Source organism: Prionailurus viverrinus, chromosome D3 (assembly GCF_022837055.1).
Source record: "Prionailurus viverrinus isolate Anna chromosome D3, UM_Priviv_1.0, whole genome shotgun sequence".
NCBI classification, from domain to species: Eukaryota; Metazoa; Chordata; class Mammalia; order Carnivora; family Felidae; genus Prionailurus; species Prionailurus viverrinus.
This window is the reverse complement of record NC_062572.1, coordinates 77,764,872-77,778,527: the sequence shown is the minus strand read 5'-3', so window position 1 is coordinate 77,778,527 and position 13,656 is coordinate 77,764,872. Positions and strand designations below refer to the sequence as shown.

The 13,656-nt window shown below is 45.8% G+C and overlaps 1 protein-coding gene across 3 annotated transcripts in view; it reads left to right on the top strand.

Moving 5' to 3' along the window:
* Positions 1 to 13,656, top strand: part of ATP8B1 (ATPase phospholipid transporting 8B1) — a 127,917-nt gene that overhangs the window by 83,518 nt on the left and 30,743 nt on the right. For all 3 annotated transcript variants that reach the window (XM_047827364.1, XM_047827363.1, XM_047827362.1), the window contains 9 exons: positions 1,633 to 1,731; positions 1,846 to 1,907; positions 4,304 to 4,376; positions 4,485 to 4,555; positions 6,332 to 6,414; positions 6,533 to 6,691; positions 7,053 to 7,141; positions 9,093 to 9,283; positions 11,830 to 12,038. In XM_047827364.1, the coding sequence (XP_047683320.1) occupies positions 1,633 to 1,731; positions 1,846 to 1,907; positions 4,304 to 4,376; positions 4,485 to 4,555; positions 6,332 to 6,414; positions 6,533 to 6,691; positions 7,053 to 7,141; positions 9,093 to 9,283; positions 11,830 to 12,038 (1,036 nt within the window). The remainder of the gene's footprint in view (positions 1 to 1,632; positions 1,732 to 1,845; positions 1,908 to 4,303; positions 4,377 to 4,484; positions 4,556 to 6,331; positions 6,415 to 6,532; positions 6,692 to 7,052; positions 7,142 to 9,092; positions 9,284 to 11,829; positions 12,039 to 13,656) is intronic.

Below are 13,656 nucleotides of genomic sequence, written 5' to 3'. Positions count from 1 at the left end.
TTTTGTGAGTTGGTTTTTGGGTTGACAAAAGGCCTATTCCTTTCCTGAGGCTGTTTTTTTTTTTTTTTTTCTTGATTGTGGCAAAGATCCACTTATCTAGAGAGTGTTAATTTTACCTATCTAGAAATCGTTGTTATAATCGAGGGACCTCTACACCCTCTAGTTACCAGACTATCAACCTTTAGCACTTGACAACAAGCCTCGGATTTGGAAAACCGTCTCATCTGCTGGGATTTACCGAAGAGGGTTTCATGCAAATGGGAACATGTGTGTGTCCGGGTGGGGATGGGGGAAGCAGGGAGCGGCGAGGAAGCAGGAGGGAGAACCGGATCCCCAACAGATTTAGTAGGGTATGAGATCTACTGGCTTGGCAGTATAGAATGTTCCTGTTACCAAGAGGGACCTCTGAAACCGGCCCACGCGGAGACAAACACTAAAATTTGAAGGTACTGCTATGTCATAAGTGGGCCAGTCTTCCCTTCTTTCCTTCTAGCAAGGAAAAGGGGGAGTTACATTGATAATACTGTGGCAAATGACCGTTCTCTCTTTCGACCAACCCCCAATCATCTTCTCTTAAGTTCTAGCAATTTAAGTTAAAGTGATAGTAATAGCTTTAGACAGCCCTTTGCTGGTTACTTCACTTAATTCTGGTACTCTGTGATGTAAATGCTATCATAACCTCCATTTTCAGAGAAACTGAGGCCCATGAGGCACCGGAGCTTGTTCAAAGTCCCAAAGCCCTAAGCGAGAGAGTGGGGCAGGACTTGGATCCAGGAACTTCACCGCAAAGCCTGTCATTTCATTTTTTTTATTTATTATTATTATTTTTTAATTTTTTTTTTTAACGTTTATTCATTTTTGAGACAGAGAGAGAGCCTGAATGGGGGAAGGTCAGAGAGGGAGGGAGACACAGAATCTGAAACAGGCTCCAGGCTCCGAGCTGTCAGCACAGAGCCCGACGCGGGGCTCGAACTCACGGACCGCGAGATCATGACCTGAGCCAAAGTCGGACGCCCAACCGACTGAGCCACCCAGGCGCCCCCAGCCTGTCGTTTTAACGACTACGTCATGTGACCTGATGATCCGTAGGATGGTTACAAGAGATCTTTACTAAACTCGCTTCCCAATCTTTTGTTCCAACTTCAAGGCTGTCTTAATGGAGGCAAGGCTTCCTCCGAGGCCCAGCGCAATCACTGGCTTTCAGAGGCAGCTACTACCTGTTGCCGTCCTTGCCTCCATCATGAGACCCTCAGAGACCCCTGGCTAAGCAACCAGCAGTGGACAGCCTGCTACATGCATTCCCTATAAAAGCTGAAGGACTACTTGTCCCAGCTCCCCACACGGCCCTCCCTCCCGTTAGTTACGATTTTCACAAAGAGTTTGGAGCAGTTCTCTTTTAGCCCCCCTGGTGTCCAGTTAAGGTCGCAACGAGACAATTTCAGGGGCCACTGTTCTCTGGGGCCTGTTCCAGGAGGCCATAAGCTAGAGAGGGCGGCAAGAAGGTGGTCGGCTGGAGGCTTCGGTGACTTTCCTACCTGCCCTACAGGATGCAGGCTTGGAGGTTAGAATCAGCAGTTACCTGTAGATGCCGTGCCTTCGTGGGCACACACGTCTACCTGGTATTTCTTTCAGGCAATTCCTCAAATCACGACCCTGGCATGGTACACCACCCTGGTGCCCTTGCTCCTGGTGCTGGGCATCACGGCCATCAAAGACCTGGTGGATGACGTGGTAAGGATTTCTGGGGCAACTTTCTCCTCCCTGCTGTGAGCTTATCTTAGCTTGGCGTTAATATCTCATGTTTGGAGAATATTCAAATAACCTTTGCCCTCCTCTCTTCTAAAGGCTCGCCATAAAATGGATAATGAAATCAATAATAGGACGTGTGAAGTCATTAAGGATGGCAGGTACTGTGTCTTCCTTAACTTAGTTACAAGAACAGAACGGATAAGTACGTCTAGAAACATACTCAGAGAGGGGCGCCTGGGTGGCTCAGTCGGTTGAGCGCCGACTTCGGCTCAGGTCACGATCTCGCGGTCCGTGAGTTCGAGCCCCGCATCGGGCCCCTGTGCTGACAGCTCAGAGCCCGGAGCCTGTTTCAGATTCTGTGTCTCCCTCTCTCTGACCCTCCCCCGTTCATGCTCTGTCTCTCTCTCTGTCTCAAAAATAAATAAATGTTAAAAAAAAAAAATTAAAAAAAAAAAAAAAAGAGAATTATCTGTGTAGGTGTTTTCCCTTCTGTCCTGAACTATAAGTTCCTCAAGGGGACTGTCTTGATGGTAACTGGTTGTTTTTTGTCCATCAGAGTCTCCAACGCACAGAAAGGGCTCAATAAATGTTAAATAAATATTGTCCACTGTGACCAGTAATGAGTTGTTTTTTGAGCAAGCGCCTGGAGGCAGAACCACAAAGTCAAGTGCTAAAAATAGCGACTAAGAAAATGTCGAGTCGCTATGATGTCCACCTGAAACTGTAGGCTATTGTATGCCCACTGTACTTCCCTAAAAAGAAAAAAAAACAGTGATGAAGGCCCAGTTCAAAGACTTTTTTTGTGTCAACACTGAGAAAAATAAGGTGATTTGCAGGCACTGTTCCACTGTGTCTAATTTGGAGATAGACTGCGTCAGCCTATACATCTGTTGGGATGGCTTTTTTCCCCTCCCAAATAAATGGATTCTGTTCTGAAGGGTACCTTTCAAATCACTTAGAATTGCTCTGATGAAGAGCAGTAGGTTCTTAGCCAGCCCGCACAACTGTGGCCATGGCTCACAACCTGGCTGACTCCACTGGTAAGGAGTAGCTCTGAGTGGCCTTGAATCTGGGGGTCAGAGTGCATGTCTGATAGGGCCACGGCTCCAGCTCCCCGTAGAGGAGGGTCAAGGCTGTGTGGGGACTTGCGCATTGTGGGGCAGGGCAGCGGGACCTCCCAAGGGGAAACCAGATGTCACAGTGGAAAGGCTCAACACAGTTGCCACTCACACCCCCAAAGAGCTGTGGCAGGAAGGTTCTTAACTTGCTCGTTTATAATTTGACACCCATTTGCAAATTCTAATTTACAGTTTTAGAGATGCTGAAATGTAAACCAACTACAACTTAATTTATTGAAAGATAAGCCAAATCCTTTTTTTTAAATCCTGAGATGGAGAAGTGTGTGTTCGATTCTAATAAAATTGGTCACGCTGGGGTATAAGTGTATATTTAAAGTGTATTTTAAATGAAAAGACACTGTCTCAAAAATAAATAAAAACATTTAAAAAATTTTTTTTAAAAAGTTGCGGGGGGGGGCACCTGAGTGGCTCAGTCGGTTAAGCATCCGACTTCAGCTCAGGTCATGATCTCACAGTCTGTGAGTTCGAGCCCCGTGTCGGGCTCAGTGCTGACAGCTCAGAGCCTGGAGCCTGCTTCAGATTCTGTGTCTCCGTCTCTCTCTGTCCCTCCCCTGCTCATGCTCTCTCTCTGTCTCAAAAATAAATAAAAACATTAAAAAAAAATTTTTTTTTAATAAATGAGAAAACAAAACTGTAGTTTCAATCTCCAGGTCTCTCTTATCCATGAATTAATGGGAGGACAAACATGGTAATTGGAGTTCTGCCTCCGAAAATACTAAGTTTATTAGTTGTGATAGATTCATAATCTCTGTTATGGGTATCTTTTCTATGTGTGAAAAGTTTTCACACAGACCACTGTATTTTAAAACTTTTTAAAATGTTGATTTGTTAGACATTTAAATGGCTCTTTCCCGTGAAACTTAAGACAGAAAAATAGTCATCTGCTTAATTTTATTTTGCATTTGATCAGTGTCCTTATTAGGCTTATGAGAAAAGCAATGCGTGCTCATTGAAAAGGCAACTTAATAGGGAGGAGGCATGCTCTAAAGTTCCCTGAGGATTCCAGGTGGCCCGTGCAGGAGCCACCTGGGTCCTGCGTCCTGAGCAGGTGATTGACAACCCAGAGGCAAGAGAACAGGAGACTGGAAGCATAGGACGTGAGCAAAAAGATAGGAGGAGCCCACTAGCTCCTTGCCACACGTTTGAGTAGCCCCATCGAGCCTTCCTGCCATGACGCCACACGGAAAGAACACATGAAAGTCATTACCATCATCACCACTCCCTTCGGAGGATACTGTGATTCACGTGACCACTTCATGGGGTTTCATCATGAAATTGGCCGACGTTTCAGGAAACCTTTTTTCTGGGCTCTTCACGTTTCCCCAGAAATCATTGGCTCCTAGAGAGAATAATTCCAAATCCTTTGCCAGTAACTTTTGAAAGGCCTGTAAACTCTCATTCCTTTTGACATTTAGGTTCAAGATTGCCAAGTGGAAAGAGATTCAAGTTGGAGACGTCATTCGGCTGAAAAAGAATGATTTTATTCCCGTAAGTGAAGAAGCCCCGCGTCCCTCATCTATTATCCTCCCGTCTTCCGCGGGCGCTCAGTTGGGCCTGGGGATGTTCTGTATCGTTGATGTGTCTTGTTTTGCACAGGCCGACACGCTGCTCCTGTCCAGCTCCGAGCCCAACAGCCTCTGCTACGTCGAAACAGCTGAACTGGATGGGTAAGCGGGTCTTGGCTGGGCCCGTTTTCAGGCCGACCGTTAAAGGCGCATTCGTTGCATCGAAAATTGCATCAGAAGGGAAGCCCCGAGATCTAGCCTTGCCTCTACCCCTTGCTGGCTGTCCCGCAGTGTCCCTAGCAGACCAACCTCTCTTTTTTCAATTCCATCTGTAAAGTGGGGCTCTCACGCCTGCCCTTCCCCCCACTTGTAGGGAGGGTTGAAAGGGATGGACACGTGAGCCCTTTGCGTACAGCTGAGCAGTGTCCACACACGTGTGAAGGACAATCACAGTAATGAATTTCCGAGAAAACAGATTTTTTAAAGTGCTTGTCAATGGACGACTCTGAGTTTTCCCTTTGTTGGCTTTGGTTAGTATAGGAGCCCTTATGGGAATTGCATAACAGAATGGTCTGTTTTTGACCAGTTTTGAATACATTCATTGAGTGCCTGCTAAGTTGCATTAGCTTCATGTGTTAGCTCACTGAATCTTCTCAGCGACACGATGAGATTATTACCTTGACATTGCCCTTGAGGAAAGTGAGACACAAGGAGGTGAAGTCGCCAGCCCGAGGTCACTTAGTAAGTGGCAGGGCTGGGACGGTGCTCGCCTGTGCTGGCTGCCCAGGTTAGTGTCTGCATCGCTCCCTCTGATACGAACACCCCTCCTCACACCCTCGATGCGCGTAACTTGTTTGTGGAGCGCTGAGATCATCTCGGTGCAACCAGGTCTGTCTTTGGTCTATATATTAGTCAGGTGATCAATCATACCTATAAAACAGCTATTATCCCCATGAGTGAGAGACTCGGAAGCTTTCCGAAGGTAGCAAATCCTATGTGCCCTGTCAGAACAAACAGAATGGGGAGGTCGAGGGCCACAGTCAACTTCTGAATATATGGAAACCCCCGAGTCTATCTTCGTGGAGGCTGCAGAAGGATGTCTGTCATGTGCAGACAGCATCGCCGCCCCGATGCCCAGCCTGACTCTCTGTGTCCCTGAGCACACACCTTCCCTGCTCTGTGGGTGGGCATACCAAGTATTGGAGGGTAAGGTTCCCACCTCCTTTCCTAATTTTCTAGATAGAAGTATCTTTCAAAAATAGGGGATCCAGTTGTTCACTCTGGAAAATAATAGATTGATAGAGTCCAAGCACTTTCTGTAACAAATACGTCTTGTAGAATCATCTTAATGTGAAGAAGCTAAAATTTTTTTAAGTGTATTTATTTTGAGAGAGAGAGAGCAAGAGAGAGGGTGCACCAGCACATGAATGGTAGAGGGGCGAGAGAGAGAGAGAGAGAGAGAGAGGGAGAGAGAATCCCAATGCGCTGAGCCTGATGTGGGGCTCAATCTCACAACCTTGAGATCATGACCTGAGCTGAAATCAAGAGTCAGAGGCTTAACCCACTGAGCCACTCAGGCACCCCTAGAAGCTAAGTTTTTAAATAGCAGTGTGGTAGTTAAGTCTAGACTGGCAGTAAGAGGTTAGTAAGAAGGAGGACAGGAAGCTTGTAAATGCCTCCGTCCCATTCATAGTGCTCCACAAAAACAAACAGCAAAGGGGACCAGCATCTTCCAAGTCAGGAGTTTTTCTGTAGTTCAGGAAATAACCTCACTAAACTCCAAGTTCCAAGGCAAACTGAGAGTTCGAAAATAGGAAAAGCTAATGATCTGGCTTCTGCTTCCAGGTATACCTAGCGTTACTTTGCACAATTTTTCTTATGTGCCTTTTTGAGATCCTGAGTTTGTTCATTCAATTCCTTTTCTCCCTCTCCCTTTAGAGAAACCAATCTCAAGTTCAAAATGGCGCTGGAAATCACACACCAGTGTCTCCAGAGAGAAAATTCACTGGCAGCATTTGATGGTTTGTGCAGACATGCCTTACTTTGTTTTCAATTTTAGTTGTTCAACTCAGTCCCAATTAATTAAAACCAGAGAATCTTTCATGTGTGAATACTTATGTGAATCATATTTTTCTGAAGGTTTCGTTGAATGTGAAGAACCCAATAACCGACTGGATAAGTTTACAGGAACGCTATTTTGGAGAAACACAAGTTTTCCTTTGGATGCTGATAAAATTTTATTACGTGGCTGTGTAATTAGGAACACCGACTTCTGCCATGGGTTGGTCATTTTTGCAGGTAATTTCAGAGTTTCTTGGGAAATTGATGTGATACGTGCTTTTAAGATTTTTTTTAATGTTTATTTTATTTTTGAGAGTGAGAAACAGAGCACGAGCAGGGGAGGGGCAGAGAGAGAGGGAGACACAGACTGCGAAGCAGGCTGCAGGCTCTGAGCTGTCAGCACAGAGCCCGATGTGGGGCTTGAACTCACAAACCGTGAGTTCATGACCTGAGCTGAAGTCGGACGCTTAACCGGGCGCCCCTGATATGTGCTTTTAAGATTTAAAGGAGGGGATTGCTCTTCTGTTCATTCTCCATCGAAATGAAAGGAAGCATTGACTTTCCCAACTATTGATTGTATTGAATTTTCCATTTTTAGGTGCTGACACGAAAATAATGAAAAATAGTGGGAAAACCAGATTCAAAAGAACTAAAATTGATTACTTGATGAACTACATGGTTTATACGGTATTTATTTTCCGTTCCAGTAGATGAGAGGCTAGACTACTATCTTTTACTCTAATTTTGTTGTATGTTTTTCTTATGTAGAGAAATCTTAACCTCTGCAGGCCAGGTAGAAAAATGCGTGAGGCATTCCAAGAGAGAGAACTCTCTTACTTTTCCTCAGAAACGCCATATTCTAATCGGAGAATCCTTTTGGGAACCGAGGTTCCACTTGTAGGGTCCCCTGAATGGTTGAGTATTTTGTCAACTGGAGTGACCAGTTGGAAAACCAGGGAGCCTCAGATAAGTTAGTGGGGCCGGGCTCCTGTCAACATAAGGTTGATTTTACTGTTGTTAGTTTCCCACGGGGGTAGTTCTCTTAAAAGCAAACTTTCCTCCCCAGCATGTAGTGTACAAGTCTAAATATAAGGGAAGGCTAAATATAAAGTGTATTGAGGGCCCCCAAGACCACCCCCAGGTTTGATGATTCACTGGAAGGACTCACAGAATAAAACATCTAGTTGCCCTCATAGCTATGACTTATTGTGACTTATTTACAAAGCAAGATCAGCAAAGGCAAAAGGCTCATGAGGCAACGTCTGGAGGAAGCCAGGTGCAAGCTTCCAAGAGTCTTCTCCCAGTAGGGTCACATGGCAAGACACCCTCCATTTCCCTAGCAACAACTTGTGACAGCCCATGTGAAATGTTGTCTCTACCAGGGAAGCTCATTGGAGACTCAGTGCCTGGGGTTTTATTGGGATCTGGTCACACAGGCCCCATCTGCCAGGGATGTACCAAAATTCCAGATTCCCTGAAGGAACGTAGGGGATCAGCATAAACCATATTGTTTTACACAAACAGGCACCATGAGCCGTTCTTATCAGGGAATAAGAAACAAGGAGAGGAAAGGGGAGGAAGAGAGGAAACCGTTCCAAAATCTAAGTTCCTAGATGCCGGCCAAAGGCCAACCTTGCAAGCAGGACAGCGTCTCAGGCCCAGCCCCAAGATGTTGGGCAGTGCTCCAATTTCCCAATGAGAACTAATTTTTTTCCCAAGTATTTAGCTTAATTTGAATGCATAAGTTTTTAGAGACGTCAAATACTTACCATACTTTAATTACATATACACATTTAAAGTCGTATAAAAGTAATGACATTAAAGAAACAGTTCTTTTTTTCTCTCATCTCCCATTTCGTGAAAACTTTTCATGTGCACCTTCCGTGTCATTGTCCCGGTTATGGCCAGAGTACTCACGACGAGTTCCTCTCTCATCCTGAGCCCTGTGGTTTTGAGATATAGCACTTTTGGAATCTGTGGCCAGAAATTTCAATCTGGCCTTGGAAATCGTCTTCCTACCACAATTATCCGAATACCACCGGGATGGTCGGCTTTTGCATTCATCCCAGAAGTATATACTCGTCATTTCCATAACAGAATACTCACTGTACCGCTTCAGAAATGGTCTAAACCTTAAGTGGTAATGAAGTCTTCAGGAATAATTACCTGAATCGGGGTGAAATTCCCTTATGTTCTCTTTTAAAAAGTTATTTCCATCAACTATTTTCCATAAATGTCCCAGTTCAGCGTTATCTGAAGTTATTTCATCCTAAGGTAACTTCGCCCAACAGTATGGTATTATTCAAAGTAAAAGTAATTGATAGGATGCCCTGTAATGTGAGAATGTTTAAGGATTTGAATACAAGACACCAACCTTCTCTTTCGAACAATAGTTTTGGGAAGAAAACTGCACCTATATGTATTATGTAGGATAAATCGACCAACCATAGAACTCAAATAGGCTTTCAAAGCCTTCGTAGGCACTGTTTTTCCTTTAAGTGTGTTGTGTTTACAGACTACTAAATTATCATAAATGTGCTGGAGTATTGAGTGAGGTTAATTAGCATCTATGAGATTCTGGGGGTTGGGGGTTGGCAATCGATCTTCCAAATACACTTCAGTGTGTTATGTCTTCCAGATCTTTGTTGTTCTCATTCTGCTTTCTGCTGGTCTGGCCATCGGCCATGCTTACTGGGAAGCTCAAGTTGGCAATTATTCTTGGTACCTCTATGATGGAGAAGACTTTACACCCTCCTACCGCGGATTCCTAAATTTCTGGGGCTACATCATTGTTCTAAACACCATGGTGCCCATCTCTCTCTATGTCAGGTAAGGCTGTCCTCTCTTCGGCCTTTTGCTTTAAGGAAGAATGCAGTACATTTTCCCAACTTTGCCCCTTCATCTCTATCAATAACTGTTTCAAAGGTCATACGGAACAAGTAAGAAAATAGCTTCATTTCAGAATTGGGGGTAATATAGGGAGAGGAAATTAACTTTGGAGTGTCTGTTCTGTGCCAGGCACAGCACTTTCTTTCTTGACCACTTTAGAGATAAAGACAACCGGGGTTCAGAAGTCACTCACTTGGTAAGATTGCTTCTCAGTGGACTCAAAGCCCAGGCTTCAGAAAGGGCCTTGGGAGAAAGCTGGAGATTTAGACTGACATGGGAAAACTTAGTTGTTTTTCTTTTTAGGAGCCTTCCTAATCTCTTCTCTGTGTCTTCCTTATTACCACCTGGTACATCCATTGCCTGTAAAACGCTTGCTGGGAATGCCTCTCTCCCTGCCCTCATTCAGCCTCTCAAAATGTTCTGTTTCTTATCTTAATCTGAACCGTAATAAAGGAGTCAGGGTCATATCTGTGACAAACAGTGATCACCTTGCTGAGTGAGATTTCTTCTTCTTCTTCTTTTTTTTTTTTTTTACTTTTTTCTTTCTTTACTGTCAAAGTTCGCGGTCATTCATCGATTGGATTTTAGACCATTGGAAGAGGAGTTGTGCCTTGGAATATCCCCAGCAGCCCGAGTCTACCTTGACCTCCAATTAAGTAACAGCCCAGAGACATACAGGATCACATACACTTCTGTAATTAGGAGCACTTAGTTTATTTTAATTTTATTACATGTGCATTTGTTTTATTTTTAATCTTATTACATGTCGTTAACATTGCTCGTTCACTAGTAAGTAGAGCCCTGGGGAGCCATGTGTTTGCAGTCGCTTTAAAAAAGGAGAAACAACCACAGAAACCTGAGATAAGATTTACCTTTGTGGGGGCGCCTGGGTGGCGCAGTCGGCTAAGCGTCCGACTTCGGCCAGGTCACGATCTCGCGGTCCGTGAGTTCGAGCCCCGCGTCAGGCTCTGGGCTGATGGCTCGGAGCCTGGAGCCTGCTTCCGATTCTGTGTCTCCCTCTCTCTCTGCCCCTCCCCCGTTCATGCTCTGTCTCTCTCTGTCCCAAAAATAAATAAATGTTGAAAAAAAAAATTAAAAAAAAAAAAAAAGATTTACCTTTGTGGAAGGAGCTACCAAACAGATTATTTTGTCTAAAACCATGAATGTACGTTATAAACCGTGTATGTCGTTTTTGGTTTTAGAAAGTCATGTCATGTAGCTAACATGGTTTCCTTCTTTCTCTTAGAAATAAAGGTCCTTCTACAGCACGAGATGGATCAGGTCGTTCTGCTTTGTCTTCTACCCTTTGTTTCCATTTCATTCAGGATAAACTCATTATGGAGGCCACACTGTGACCCACAAGGCCCAGCATGGTCTTGTGCTGTTCATCCCCTCGCTCCTACAACCTCTTATACGTCCACCTCCTCCTTGGTCTCCCCCAACTTTAGCCTCCCTGATAGTCCTCACGGGTGCCAGTACCTGCCACAGAGCCTTTGCACCTGCTCTGGTCTCTGTCTGGAACGTTCTTCCCTCTTATCTACATAGTTGCTCTTTCATTTGCATCAGGTCTCTGCTCAAACACCACTCCGTCTTAAATATCACGCTATCCCTTATTCTGCCCTCACCCTGCTTTGATTTTCTGTGCGGGATTTTCACCACATGATAGATGTACAGGTTTGTGGATTTGTCCCCATTAGAAGGCAGAGGTTTTGTTGGGTTTGTTTCCCTGGGGAGCCCCTCCCGTACCTAGAATGTTGTCTGTACATAGTAGGCACTCAGGAAATATTAGCAGGGGGAGGGAGGGAGTTCTTTTTCCACCTCTTTAACTTATTATAAAGACATCTTTTGCCCAGTTAACAATTGCTGGATATGTAAACAGCTTCCTTATAACTGAGATATATTTAATCCCTTAGAGTTTTTCAAATTGTGATGATTCCTTTAGGCTGTCTTATTCGGGACAGTCTATAACCTTATAAGACTTTAGGGGGAGAAAACACTATGTTTTTTCGAAGTGTGGAATCACAATGTAGGGGTCATTTGCCAAAAGCACACCGATTCTGTAACCTAGTGGAACCTCATCGACAACCGGGGGCAGAGGTGAACATGGGATTGACGGGGGCAGGGGTGAACACGGCCATTCCAGGTGTCCCGAGTGTGATGGGAATGAGAGAAAAGAGAGTAGAGATTGCCACATCGTCACCATGTCCCTCGTCCCACAGGGCTGTGTTCTGAGCGTGGGGTGCTGTGGCCAGATGTTGTCAGGAATGAGTGGGAAATCGCACCAAACGAGGTGCGTTGACCCTGAAGCTGGAGAAGGAGGTGTCTGGTTGGGAGAACCCAGAGGCTTGACCCACGGGCCACCACGTGCCTTGTCTCTTGGCAGATGAGCAGCTCGCCGTGGTGCGCACAAGTCGAGACAAAGCTCGCCGCCTGCCTCCCGTGTCGGAGAGCACCGTCCATGCTAATGTGTTGTCTTGCCTTCCTAGCGTGGAGGTGATCCGTCTGGGACAGAGTTACTTCATAAACTGGGACCTGCAGATGTACTATCCTGAGAAGGACACGCCCGCCAAGGCGAGAACCACCACGCTGAATGAGCAGCTTGGGCAGATCCATTACATCTTCTCTGATAAGACAGGGACGCTCACGCAAAACATCATGACTTTCAAGAAGTGCTGCATCAATGGGCAAATATATGGTGAGTGGAAGCCATCGCTCCATCCCTGAGCACGCGTGACCAGCACCTGCCGTCCCAGAATTGCTGGTGCCGTCCGGGCGCACGGCCCCGGTGGCCACTTGGGGCCGAGTCCTGAAGTGGCTTTGTTGGCGGCACTGGGAACGCACGTGTGGGAAAGGTCAGAGGTCAGAAACAGGCACACACTCCTCAAGAAATCAGACACAAAATTACCATGTGATCTGGCTTCGGAGGGGATCTGAAAACACCAAAAGCAGGGACCGGAAGAGATCTTCGCACAACTACAGTCATACGAGCATTATTCACAGTAGCTAAAGTGTGGAAGCAACCCAAGTGTGAGTCAGTGGATGAGCGGATAAACAAAATGTGGTCCCACATACAACGGAACCTGGTGTAGCCTTAAAAAGGAAAACATTCTGGGGCGCCTGCTTGGCTCAGTCAGTTGAGCGTCCGACTTCGGCTCAGGTCAAGATGTCACGGCTCACGGGTTTGAGTGCCATCAGCACAGAGCCCGCTTCGGATGCTCTGTCCCTCTCACCCTCTGACCACCCCCGCCCCCCCCACTCATGCTCTGTCTCTCACTCTCTAAAAAATAAACCTTTTTTAAAAATTATTAATACAGTGTTTTACATTCTTTTGCCACAGTACTTAAAAAAAAATTTTTTTTAATGTTTATTTTTGAGAGAGTGTGAGCAGGGTAGGAGCAGAGACAGAAGGAGACACAGAATCCGAAGCAGGCTCCAGGCTCTGAGCTGTCAGCACAGAGCCCGACACGGGGCTCGAACTCATGGACCACGAGATCACGATCGAAGCCAAAGTCGGATGCTTAACTGACTGAGTCACCCGGGCGCCCCTGAAAAATAGACATTTGAAAACAAATTTTTTTTTTAAGAAAGGAAAACATTCTGACACACGCTGTAGTGTGGATAAACCTTGAGGACCGGGTGCTCAGTGAAATGAGCCAGACACACAAGGGCGCAGTTAGTATGATTCCACTTATATGAGGCCTTAGAACAGTCAAATTTATAGAGACAGGAAGTAGAATGATTGTTTAATGAGTACAAAGTTGCGACTTTACCAGATGAAACAGCTATGGAGTGGACGGTGGTGATGTTATGCAGCAGCGTGATTGTATCTAGTGTCACTGAACTACAGACTTCAAAATGGCTAAGGTCTGGGGCGCCTGGGTGGCTCAGTCGATTGAGCGACCGACTTCAGCTCAGGTCATGATCTCGCGGTTCGTGAGTTCGAGCCCCGCGTCGGGCTCTGTGCTGACCACTCGGAGCCTGGAGCCCGCTTCGGATTCTGTGTCTCCCTCTCTCTCTGCCCCTTCCCCGCTCATGCTCTGTCTCTCTCTGTCTCAGAAATAAACACTAAAACAAAAATGGCTAAGGTCAGGGTGCCTGGGTGGCTTAGTTGGTTAAGCATCCAACTCTTGATCTCAGCTCAGGTCATGATCTCACAGTACATGAGATCAAGCCCCGCGTCGGGCTCTGTGCTGGCAGCATGGAGCCTGCTTGGGCTTCTCTCTTTCCCCTCTCTCTTTCTGCCCCTCCCCTGCTCGCAGACTCTCTCTCTCTCTCTCTCAAAATAAATAAACTTCAAAAAGATGGTTAGGGTG